Below are 12,563 nucleotides of genomic sequence, written 5' to 3' on the forward strand. Positions count from 1 at the left end.
ATATATAAATTTTTTTGTTTTGTTTTTTGTCCAACTTTCACCGAATTGTTTTCACATTCATTGATGACTCAGAAATTAATTTTTTACCATGGTTTTGCCAAACGGTGATTTTCTAACTCTATATTTCTTCGTTAGTGTTCTGCCTGTTAGGGCGCCTTCTTACTGCGCGGCACAAAGTAGGCGCTCAGATATTTGTTTAATGAATGAATGAACTCTGGCTCCTGCAGCCCGGCTTCCGTGACACCAACTACGTCAAAAAGGGGCTTGACTGCCTCAGCCAATCAGTACTTGCATTTGAGGCTTTCGAGCCTTCCACAGCCTCGCTGCTGGCTCTTCTTGCACCAATCACAAGAAGCGCTCTACCGGGCTTCGCTTACGTTTAATGAAGACAATCGATTGGCTTTTTCCGTTCCGGCGGGACCGACAGACAGCTGGACGGACCAATGGATGCCGGCGGCAGGTGGGGCCTGCCAGTCCGCGGTGGTATAACCGCGCGGCCCGCGCGCTCGTTTGTCTCAGGGCGCGGGCACCGGCGCGGGCAATGGCTGCAACTTCTTCCCTGTCCGCTTTGGCCGCCCGGCTGTTCAGGCCATCGCACAGCTGCCATCTTCGCCGTCGCCCTTTCCATCTATCTTCAGTTCGGTAAGTGAGTCTGGAAGCTGACCAGCTCAAAATGTCCCGGTAACGGAGGGCGAGGGCCTCCTAGGCTAATGAAAGGTGCCTAGGGACGACCTTCCCGAGTATCTGCCGGACGGTGGTGGCCCCGAGAGGGGTGTGGCGGGACGAACTGTCGCCGAGCGCGGCCGCAGCCGACCACAGGCGGCTGACCACGCGGAGCGAAGACTCAGCGGGGCTCCGGGGCTCGCTTGTTTGCGTGGGAACGCACGAAGGTTACGGGCCAGGGCCTGCGGGCCGCACCACCTGTGATGCCGAGTTTTGGGGAAAGCGGGGAGACCCATTGGCGAGCTCCGGGAGGGATTCCAGGGGAGCAGCCTTCAGCTAGCCATCTTTTGCCGGGACCCTAGCGGCGGCCCGGGTTGGTGCAGTCTGATGAAATCTCCGCGCCGGCTTGCTCTCGGGTACCGCACTTCCCTCCACCTTCCGAGGTGGGTGTGGGTCGCCTAGTGCTGAGTGTTGCTACTTCCCCGCAGGGGATGAATTTAAAGTGATCCCTGGGTAATTGCCAGGCGGGGTAATTTGAGGTGATAAATACCCTAGGTTGCGGGGGACTGGAGGAAGAAAGAGAGTGAGAGCATTGTTTCATAAATAGTCACGGTTTTACCAGATGAGTCTTGGAGATGGATACTGGTGATGGGTGCACGACATTATGAATGTGTTTATTATCATACTGTGTACTTCAAAGTGGTCACGATGGTAAATTTAATATTATGTCCGTCTTACCACAGTTTTAAAAAATTGGTTAAAAACATACAAGGGAGGAGGACAGGTGAAACTCTGTTTGGATTCCTTTAAGGAAGTAATTTGATTTTTAATAGTCTTTCTGAACTTCAAACTTTAATTTCTAAACCTGGGTTAAAGAGGTTTGGCGGGGAAGGGAGGCAGGGCTAGGATTTCCCCACCACATATACACCATCTTTTCTGTCAGCCTTTAAATTCTTTTCATTGCAAGGTCCAGTGCTAGGCTGTTTAGCTCTTTAGTGGTACCCCGTCTAAAAATGAAAGGGATGAGTATACTGCTCAGTGTGAAGGCCCTGGGTTCAAATACCAGTAAGCCCCCCCCCCCCATTCCGAGGCATTGCTTGTTGAAGTGTTACTAGTGAGTTTCAGAAGAGCTCCTTGAGACTTGGAACATTCAAGACTTTTACTTGGTCTGGCCCTGGCCTGCTTTTCCAGCTTCATCTTTCTTACCATATGGTCTTCCCTCACCGGTCCTGGAGTGCTGGCTGCTTGTGCCTGTGGACAAGGCTTTTCATAGACTTTTCTGATTGCAAAGATATTTATGGAGAACCTCTAATTCACTGCCTAAAGAACTAGACCAATTCACTTACATACAAATGCTCTTTCACCTGTCTCTCTGAACCTGCAGGTGGGCTCCACCTCTCTGCAGGCAATCCACCTTATCTGGGCTGAACACGTGGTGCTGTGTTTACAGTGCCCATGCATTGCTCCTGCAGGGTTGAAGGAACATGAGGCTTATGCCTTATATTTACGTAGCCTAGGAGACAGAGGAGAATAGAGGTAAATGGACTTTGGAGGCAGAGAGACTTATTTTCTTATTTCTGTTGTCTTCAGTTTCCTCATGTGTATCACAGAATTATTATAATGGCCCAAAGTAACCCAGAGTAGTGTAGGCAAAAGACCTATTTAATAGAAGTTAGTTTCATTCCCCTTTGGATCTTTTCACCCATTACGGATCCCCATTAATTAGTAGATATCAGGGCTCTTTCAAAACAAGTTAATTGTAAGTTGTAAAATGCCCTGATGTTAGGTTTTTTTTTTCCCCCTTCATACTAGGAATCGAACTCACGACCTTGTGCTTGCGAGGCAGGCGCTTATGCCACTGAGCTAAATCCTCGGGCTGATGTTAAGTTTTTAATGGAAAATTACTTAACTGTTGGGTTTAGAGGAATTTGAAGATCTGCTGTCTTGGATTTTAGTTTCAAGTTTTATTGGAACAAACCTCCTGACTTCTTTCCAGTCTGTTGATTTATGATTTTAATGGAAAATTTTCTAAACATCTAAGTCATCTAATTCCTAAATAAGTCTTAGTAGAGTTATAATTTTTGGATTTCCAACGGGGCCAGGCTGAGTTTCCCATTTCCCTGTTTGTTTTTGGGTGGCATAGACTTTATTTTCTGTTTGGCAAAGGAGATGATAAGAAGTTAATGGGTTTCAACTTTGGTAAAGTTGTGGAAAACAGAGGAGGGATAAAATCCAGATACAGTATGAAAAATCTTCATTACATTGTAATTTTGTCTTTAGCTTGTGTTACACTTTGACTTTTTAAAAAGCAAATTGGCATAACATCCAGAACCTGCCTCTGGAAGCAAAGATTGGAACTTGGAACACTGGCTTCTCTCAGAACCCTCTGTCCTTTAGTATTATAAATTTTAGTCCAAGTGGGCTGCTACCATTTTCTCTGAGTTTACTGCTTTCAAAAGAAACTTTTTAATGAAGTGCAAGCTAAGTTCTTCTCACTGAGTGTGTTTATCACTTATTGAATGTAAGAATATCCATATCAAGGATACACATATAAATAACCAAAAGCAGAATGAGAAATTAATTTTACTCACCTGGCACTTTATATTGTTACTTTATCAGTACAGGTGACTCTCTTAAGCCCTTTTTTTGAGCATTCTTTGACTTCATATTATTTTGGAGTTGGGACTGTATTTCTGACTGAAAGTGGCTACTCCAGGTAGTAATATAGACCAGGAATGTTGCCAGTGGTGTTTGTATCAGCAAAGCCCTTTTAATGAAGTCCTCTTCAATGCTAGTTGTCAAATGGATTTGTAAATATTAACATGTTTTCATTTCTGTAATGTAGTATTAGTGGACATTAAATGCTATTATATATGTCGTGCCTCGCTAATATCACTATATAAAATCTGCATAAAGGTATTTTGTTTGCTAAAAATGATATTTTAATGTCTCACAAGGTACATTATAGATTAATATAAATTTTAGATAGGAAATTTTGTATGATATTTAAGGCATTGAGATTTGGTTTGAAGTAGATATTTTGATCATACTACAAATAAAAAGGACGCATTGAGGACTTAAAGGTTAGAAATTCGAAATTCCATGTTAAATAAGATTATCTTTAGAATTAATCCTGTCAGATCATTGAGGTACCTAGTATTTGATGTGCTCTCTGAGAACTGAACATGTGCTGTGAGGGGACATGGACATTTCACTGGTTTTGCCTACATGACAGAAGCCTAAGGGGAAAAGTTGGTTTTCTCCCCCGACCTTTTTGTCTAACAAGGAATTCTTTTTGGTAATGACACTGTGGAAACAAGAACCGGGAAGCTTCACATTTTTGTCTTCGTAGAACCCAGAAATTGCTTCTTAACCAGTTCTCTGGGAACAGACAGCTTGCGAAACCAGGAACAAAGTTGTGGGAACTGGAGGTTCCTAGATCCTGGGTTTCCTTGCTGCCCCACTGGCAGCAGCCATCTCCTGACCCTTTGCCCTGATCATCTCTCATGATGTGATTGCCGTTCTCCCATGTCTGTTTCTTCCTGGCTGTTTCTTCTGTTGCTCTCATCAGCAGAGCCTCCGCAGCTCTAGCTTGAAGCGCCCTGGGAGGATCTCTTACTGGTCAGTTTAGCTCCACTGCCCCTAGTGGACTAAGCTTTTGTGCTAGCTGGACTCCTGGCCAGCCTGGGAATTGTCCTTGGCACAACAGGTGTGGGCTGTTGATCTGTGAGCTGGGGGTGGACTGTGGGTCCTGGGGTAGAGAGCATGCCACGTGGGAGAGGGAGGACCTCCCTTCTTACCAGGACCGTCTTCCCCACAGGGCTGTTGGCAGCACGGGCATCTTTAGGTTTGACCTTCACAGTGTAGTATTCATTTTTCCAACTATGTGACGTAATTTATATATAGTCAGATCTACAATCAACTGTAGGTGGAAAATATTTTGGGGAAAATTGCACCTATACATATATATATGTTTACATGTGCAGACTTTTTTTACCTTGTCATTTTTTCCATAATAATATCACTTAGCAAGTTTACCTAGATTGGCATTGTATTAGATAGTATAAGTAATCTGGAGATGATTTAGAATGTGGGTAGAAATGTACATAGGTTGTATGCACTGCTACCTCATCTTATATGAGGCTTTGAGCATTGTGAGGAGGGGATTTTGGGACCTATGCCCTACAGATACTGAGGACAACTGTATTTAAAAGCATCATGCAAATAAAAAGCCAGTGGACTAACAGTGAAACTATTTGAAAACCTCCCAGATAAAACATAGACTACAAGTGGCACCTCATAGTGTTAAAGGGTCAAAGAAATGCAGATTGAAACATGGAAAACTTGGCGATGATCAGCAGGCACCAATGTACCACTCAGAGCCTAGACTAATGCAACACTCCCAGGCCAGATGTGGCACACACCTATAATCCCAGTACCCTAGGACTTGAGGCAGGAGGATCACAAGTTCAAACCCAGCTTAGGCAAATTAGTGACTTAAGGAGACCTTGTCTCAAAATGAGTAAATGAATGAATGAATAAATAAAAGAAAGGACCAGGACTACAGCTCAGTGCAAAGGCCCTGGGTTCAGTCCCTATTACTGAAAATCAGTCAATCAGTCTGTCCTTCGGTTGTCCCTCAGATTAGGCGCTGTGTATTTTTATCTAACCTTTAAATTTTTGGGTGTTTAATAATAACTTGTGGTTTGAGCTTTACTTTTTACAGAAATTCATGCTGTTTGGTTTTGTGACCCTCTTGCCTTCTGCAGAAATGAAGCTGTTGTCATTTCTGGGAGGAAACTGGCCCAGCAGATCAAGCAGGAGGTGCGGCAGGAGGTGGAAGAGTGGGTGGCCGCGGGCAACAAGCGGCCACACCTGAGCGTGGTTCTGGTTGGCGAGAACCCTGCAAGCCACTCGTATGTTCTCAACAAAACCAGGGCAGCTGCAGATGTGGGTAAGTGTCGCCGTCAGCCCCCACCGCTGTTCATTTGAGGTTAGCCTGGCGCCAACTCCACTGTAAGTTCTGACTTTTTTCTGGTGAGAAAACCCTAGCAGAAGAGGCTAATGTGACTGAATTGTGTACAAATCTCTGTCATGAGGAAATTAGATCCTATCTGCTGGAGAGGCTCGTAGAGTGGGACAGGAGGAACCTGGATGGCATCCTTGGTGTCGTCTGGAATATAGGCTGAATTCTTTTCACAGTGAGTAGCAGTGAAAGAGGACAAGTGGCCTTGAACACATTTGCTCTCCTTGAGTATTAATATGTGTCTCTGACTGGGTGTTTAAAGCAGTAAAGGACTGGGTGAGGGAAGTCTAACGGATAGGATGTTAGGTGATGTCAGTGATGTGGTTAAGCAGTCATAGAACTGAAGGAAATGACTGACTTCTGGGAAATTGCTTCCGATTTCAACATAGATTGTTTCCAAAGCGAATCATACATACAGTTAGAAGTGGTTTGGTTGGGTGTGGGTGATGGGAGGTTTGTAGGTCTCAAAGTATTGCAAAGAATCATGTGACTTCAGTCTAGATGTGCTTCTGCCCAATTGCGTGGGTCAGTGAGCTGGGCACCAGTGCCCCTTCCTTCTGCTGTGGCTGCTCACAGTTACTGGCCCCTGAGTCCTTGGTTTACTCTCTTGTTGATCACTGAGGACTGGTGCCCCCTGCTCTTATAGCTGAAAACCTCTAGAAACCTATGGAAAATAGCAAATCACGACCCTTTTTAAACAAAGACCTTGGGTGTTAGCATGGTGCAGTGCAAAGAGCATGAACTTTGGAACGAGAAAAATGGTGTCACTGGTTGGCTTTTCCGTCTGTCTTAGCCTTACTTTCCTTGTTTATAAAGCAAGGTTAGTCAGGATTGTGTAGAAAATGCATGGAAAGTGTTGAGTTTGTCTCCTGTATTTTATTTGTGAATTAGTTTTTAGGTTCCTTGCAGACAGGTCAGTTTTTCAGCTGTCAGAGTGGGAGCAGGGATAAAAACCCCTCTGGCAGCAGAACTCAGCAGGCCACCCAGCAGCACTCATGCAGTACCTCGGTATTTTTTAATAACAGGAATCAACAGTGAGACCATTGTGAAACCGGCTTCAATATCAGAAGAAGAGCTGTTGAATTTGATCAATAAACTCAATAATGATGAAAACGTAGATGGCCTTCTTGTTCAGCTGCCTCTCCCGGGTGAGTCTTGGTCTTCACCAGTTCCACTGATTCCTGAGCAGCGGGGGACCTCGCTGCTTTCTACGCCTGACCCTTCCGCAGGGTTTGCTGAAAGGCAAGACAAACTCAAGAGCTGCAGTGTTTTAGTAGAAATGGGACAGACCTCCTCTGACTACCTATTCACCCTTGGTTTAATATTGAGGTCTGAATTCAAAGGACAGTGGAGAGCAGCAGTGGAAGAGGACATTGGCTTTGATACTGGCATTGGGCTTTGCTTAATGTGAGTTCCTTCTGTGCAAATGAAGAAGTACACCAGGGAGGCAAGCCTGGACGGGGAGTGGATTTGCATAACACACCACAGGCGCTGGAGTCCTGCACTCCTGACTGCGTAACCATGATTAAGGCCGCTGCTCTGTTTTCTTTTTCAGAGCATATTGATGAAAGAAGGATCTGCAATGCCGTTTCTCCAGACAAGGATGTTGATGGCTTTCACGTAATTAATGTGGGGCGAATGTGTTTGGACCAGTATTCCATGTTGCCAGCTACCCCGTGGGGCGTATGGGAAATAATTAAGCGAACTGGTAGGTGCATCCCAGCATTGTGTCTGTGATTGTTATTTCAAAAGCAGTACAAGTTGAGCATCCCTGAGGAGCTTTGTGAACCTTACTGATTTTTGAATTAAGGATCTTTACTGGTAGAGTCTATACAGATATCCCCAAATCTGAAAGTCTGAAATCTAAAACACTTCTGGTCCCAAGTACTTCCAGAAAGGAATATTCACTCTATATTCACAAGTTGTAAAAATAGGTATACAGTACTGAAGAGTAGGACCCCACCCCACTGGGGTCATCTGACTTCTTTTAATATTCATTATAAGAGTGGCACTGCTTTTTGCGCCCACGCCTGTCTGTGTGTGTGTGTGGACGTGTAGGTACATGTATGTATTTTGTTTGTTTGTTTTTTCCATAGGTATTCCCACCCTAGGAAAGAATGTGGTTGTGGCTGGAAGGTCAAAAAACGTTGGAATGCCCATCGCAATGTTACTGCACACAGATGGGGCACACGAACGTCCTGGAGGTAAGGGAATTGCTTGCAGAACAGTATGTTCTCCCTGTGTAGAGGAATTATATACACAGTGACTTGGTGATGCTTTCTGTTGGTTGTAATTCTTAAGTTACTCAGGGAGTAACCTTTGTACAGAAGTATTTACTCCTCTCAAAGTATTTACTGTTCATTTGCTACAGAACTAGCCTCAGAAATAAATTTGGAAGCTGGGTGTGGTGGCGCACACCTGTAATCCCAGTACTCAGGGGGCTGAAGCAGGAGGATTGTTGAGAGTTCGAGATCAGCCTGGGCTACAAATTGAGCTCAAGGCCAACCTGAACTGCATAGAGAGACCCTGTCTCAAAAAGACCAAAAAAAGAAAAAAACCAAAATTCGAGTTTTGAGTAAAGCGTGGGTTGAGGCTAAGAAGCAGTTCTTATTTGAGGTCAGTGTCCTGATCTGTGTCATTTGGTAGAAAAATGCAGGGGGTTAACTTAATGACTGCAGCTGGCACATCAAGTTCTGTTACTGTGATTTGCCACGTAACACATAATTATTTTAATAATGGCCTTATATGATTATATCAATAACAAACTATTTTAAATATTTTGCGGCATGCTTGAAAAACATGAGTAATTCTAGCGGTATTTTGCTTAAAAAAGGTAAAAGGTAAATTTTTTTTGGAGACAAGGTTTTGTTATGTAGCTCAGTCTGGCCTCAAACTCAAAGCAGTCCTCCTGCCTCGGTGTCCCAAGCGTTGAAATTAAAAAGTAAAATTCTTGACAGGCTATGAAATAGGAAGAGGAATGTGGTTAAAAATAAACTTAATTATGAACAACTTCAAAGGATGCATGTAGAACCAATATGTAAGAACTATGTTGAATATTAACTTACAAAAGAATGACAGTGAACTATCCAGAAAATACAGGATGAGCAGTTTTTCAGAGATGTTGAGTTTCTGTAATAACTTAACTGGTTAAGAACTAATTCAATCCCAACCATGATTCGAAACCAAATTGTGCATTATTTTTCTTCATAGGTGATGCCACTGTCACAATATCTCATCGCTATACTCCTAAAGAACAACTGAAGAAACACACAATTCTTGCCGATATTGTAGTGTCTGCTGCAGGTAAGAACTCGGAAATGGGAGCGGAAAGACTTCACTTAGAAGCATGAGGTTGTACCTCTCTGGTGCCATTCGTGCGTCTGTCCCCTCATAACTGTTGGAGCTGTCATTGTCATGCGGATGAAGATGTGGGAATACTGGTTCTGGTGTTGCATTACAGACTACATAGGTGCAGGTTATTCCTGACACCTCAAGACGCTTCCATTTGCCGCATGAAATTTAAATGGTTCCTGGGTTAATGTCTGTCATAGTTTTTTTTTTTTTTTTTTTTTCTTTTTTCCTTTTTCAGTTCTGGGGATTAAACCTTTGTACCGAGTTACATCCAACCCTGTTTAATGTTTTAAATCAGGGTCTCTTTAAATGACCAAGTTGCCAACGGCGGGCTCAAGCTTGAGTTCCTCTTACCTTACCCTCCCAGCGTGCTGGGATTGCAGGCCTGTGCCACCGCTCTCACATGTAGGTTTTTATGAAACATGACAATTAGTTTTTATCAGGTCTCTGGAAATTGAAGGACAACTGTATGACCAGTGGATATTTTGTGTTATATTTTTGAGGTAGGTTCACACTGGCCTCGAGCTCACTGCATAGTCTACACTGGCCTCCACCTCACAGTGATCCTTCTAAAGTCTCTGCTTCCGGAGTGCTGGGATTACAGATGTGCATCTCCACACCTGGCTTTTTCTCCTTTTTTTAAGTACTAAAGATGGAACCCCAGGATTTCAGCCTGAGCTGCTTCCCCAGCCTTTGGTGTGTGTGTTTTTTTTTTTCTGAGACTGAGTCTTGCTGAGTTACCCAGGGTGGCTTTACCTTGCTGTCCTGTCTCAGCTTCACAGAGTGCCGGGTACAAGCATGGCCACCACATGCAGCTGGAAGCTTTTCAGTATTAAATTGGTCATTCCTGTCTCTCTTGCCAGGTATCCCAAATCTGATTACAGCAGATATGATCAAGGAAGGAGCAGCAGTCATCGACGTGGGAATAAACAGAATTCAGGATCCTGTAACTTCTAAACCTAAGTTGGTTGGAGATGTGGATTTTGAAGGTAAATGGTGTAATTGTTTAAAAATATATTAGTAAATACTACGTTGAATGGATATTTAGGAAGGATCTGCTTTCAATTAAGATATTTATCTAAATTTGCACTAAAATCTTATCTCCAGCTTTTTGTTAAAGCACTTTAGGTGTCCAAGTATTTTCCTCTTAAGATCAGGTTAAGGGCCAGGAGCGTGGCTCAGTGGCACAGCGCCTGCCTGGCCAAAAAAAGATCAAGTTTTACTTTGCCTAGTGAAAATTTTAAATGTTATAGATAAGTATGGAGGTAATTCTTATTATATTAGTGTTGTACCTCCCATGTAATTAACCTGCTGAGTTTAATTTCTTTAATGTGGTAGGAGATTATGGCTAGTAAACAATTAGGTTATTAGATATGTAAATACTGACAACTGTGTATTATATGTGTGTTTCATTAGTGTGTTCAGAAACCTTTACTCCTACTATGGAGATGTGAGTTTTTTTTTAAAGAGTAAAAACAGTGATACAAAATTTTAAAATAAGATTGTAGGAGAGTAACAATAGGTAATACATTGCATATTATTATCTTCAAAGTAGTTGCTCATATTATGAGATATGGGAATGAAAATTGATCAAACAATATAGATAAAAACCTTTTCAATGAACTAAAAGAAATTAGTAATATAACTATCTTAACTGTCTTGTATGTGTGTCTGTGTGTGTGTATAAAGTATTTTTTTTCTTTTCCCTTCCTTTTGTCCTTTCCTTCATCCCAGTTTCTCTTTCCTTTTGAACAGTTTCTTCCCATTTCACATTATCTGTTGTGCATTTTGGATCTTATTTACTCTTTCAGCTACACTAGGAAGACAGTACAATGTTTATGCATGTGAATCTGATTTATTTCATTTATGAGTATGGTCTCAAATTGCAGTAGATGTATTTTTTTTAACTGAGTTTGGAGTTAATGAAGGTGCTTGTTTATTGCTTTTTCTTTGCGTGATTCTTTTTTAGTATGCTAAAATACATACGTGTGCATGTCCTTTGCTATCAGTGAAGCAGACTCTCTTGTTTCTGTGTAGAAGTGAAGAAGAAAGCCAGTTACATCACTCCAGTCCCTGGGGGCGTTGGTCCCATGACGGTGGCGATGCTCATGAAGAATACCATTATTGCTGCAAAAAAAGTGCTGCGGCCTGAAGAGCGGGAAGTGCTGAAATCTAAAGAGCTCGGAGTAGCCACCAATTAACTCACTGTGTGTCTGCTGTGCCCCGAACGGTACTCCAAGCCAGCCAAGAAGCAAGCAGGCCAACAGAAATGCAAGACTTTTATTTATTCGCTGAAATGGTTTAAAATATGCTTCATATTTATTGAAAGCTTAAGTGGGTGGTTGTGCGTGTACATGGCTTTTGCAGGATTCACCAGGAGCTCTTCCAGGCTCACGCTGGGTTGTGTAATCCAGCTGAGAGAAGCCGTTAACTTAGTGATTATCGTGGGAGACACTGTCACATTGAGAATGGATGCTTAACTCCGTCAAGTTGCTTAAGTTAAAAATTTGCCTTTTCAAGAGTTGCATTTCCCAAGTGCTATTCCAATAAGAGTTGATACTCATCTTAGGTTCTAAGCCTTTTGAGATCAACTAGTCAAACCAAAGGAAAAACGTTGCTAGAGGAAAACCAGAAAAAATGTGGAAAGGAAGAAACGGTGGTAACTGAGTAGAGGAAGAAGACTAACTTTGTACGTATTGATTGGTAACCAAATTTATCTGAAGAGAACTGAATTGGCTGGGGAAAAAGAAAAAACTGTATGTCACTGGTTGTCTTTCTGTGACTTAGTCATTGGGGAAATGTTTAGGTTTGTTCCATTTGCTGCTGTCCCCATTTTATGTATGTTACCCTTCAGTGAGTTCTCCCCATTTTAGTTTTCTAGGATTGAAAGGCTGGTTTTATAAATTATTTGTGTGTATTGTCATATTTGGCTTTTGCTATATCCTTAAATTCATTGTTCAATTTTTGTATTGTTATGGGTATACTTTGAAAGTATACATTGGTATACTTTGAAATCTATTTTTGAAAAACAAAACTTGGGCTTGATAATCATTAGGGCAGCTTGTATCATAAGTATGCAACGTACTTTTCCACCAAAGAATTGTCAGCAGCTGCCTGCTTTTCTTTCATATAAACTGTTGGCTTTCCTGAAAGATTTTTAAGAGCTTGAGTTAATATTGAATTTAATTAGACTTTCTGATAAAGGGTTGTTTTTTGGTTTTGTTTTTTAAATAAAACATATTTGTCTGGTGTGAAATGAGTTTCTGAAATACTGTGTCTGCCTGTTATCTTACTTGTGACCTAATTTTTTCCTTGTTGGATATAATCAGTCTAGTTATTACTAGACATTTGGTAACACCCAACCTATAACCTACAACAAATTGATTTAAAGAACTATGTTTAAATCAGCCGGGTCCTTTCAAATCCCAATAGGAAGTGCCAAGCCAGGAGCTTAGTATTTAAGGTTTATTTATTTTAGTATTTAAGGAATATTTTTTGGGGGTGGGTACCAGGAATTGAACTC

At 42.2% G+C, this 12,563-nt stretch overlaps 1 protein-coding gene across 1 annotated transcript; it reads left to right on the plus strand.

The window, feature by feature from the left end:
* Positions 1 to 469: 469 nt before the first annotated feature.
* On the plus strand, positions 470 to 12,299 carry Mthfd2 (methylenetetrahydrofolate dehydrogenase (NADP+ dependent) 2, methenyltetrahydrofolate cyclohydrolase). The gene is made up of 8 exons (XM_003468986.5): positions 470 to 642; positions 5,433 to 5,617; positions 6,715 to 6,837; positions 7,245 to 7,397; positions 7,786 to 7,893; positions 8,900 to 8,992; positions 9,904 to 10,029; positions 11,078 to 12,299. The coding sequence occupies exons 1-8, from the start codon at positions 542 to 544 to the stop codon at positions 11,239 to 11,241; spliced, it is 1,053 nt and encodes a 350-aa protein (XP_003469034.1). The 5' UTR covers positions 470 to 541; the 3' UTR covers positions 11,242 to 12,299.
* The last annotated feature ends 264 nt before the right edge of the window (positions 12,300 to 12,563 follow it).

This window comes from Cavia porcellus, unplaced genomic scaffold, assembly GCF_034190915.1.
Source record: "Cavia porcellus strain 051 isolate PalLab524CR breed Dunkin Hartley unplaced genomic scaffold, mCavPor4.1 scaffold_18, whole genome shotgun sequence".
NCBI classification, from domain to species: domain Eukaryota; kingdom Metazoa; phylum Chordata; class Mammalia; order Rodentia; family Caviidae; genus Cavia; species Cavia porcellus.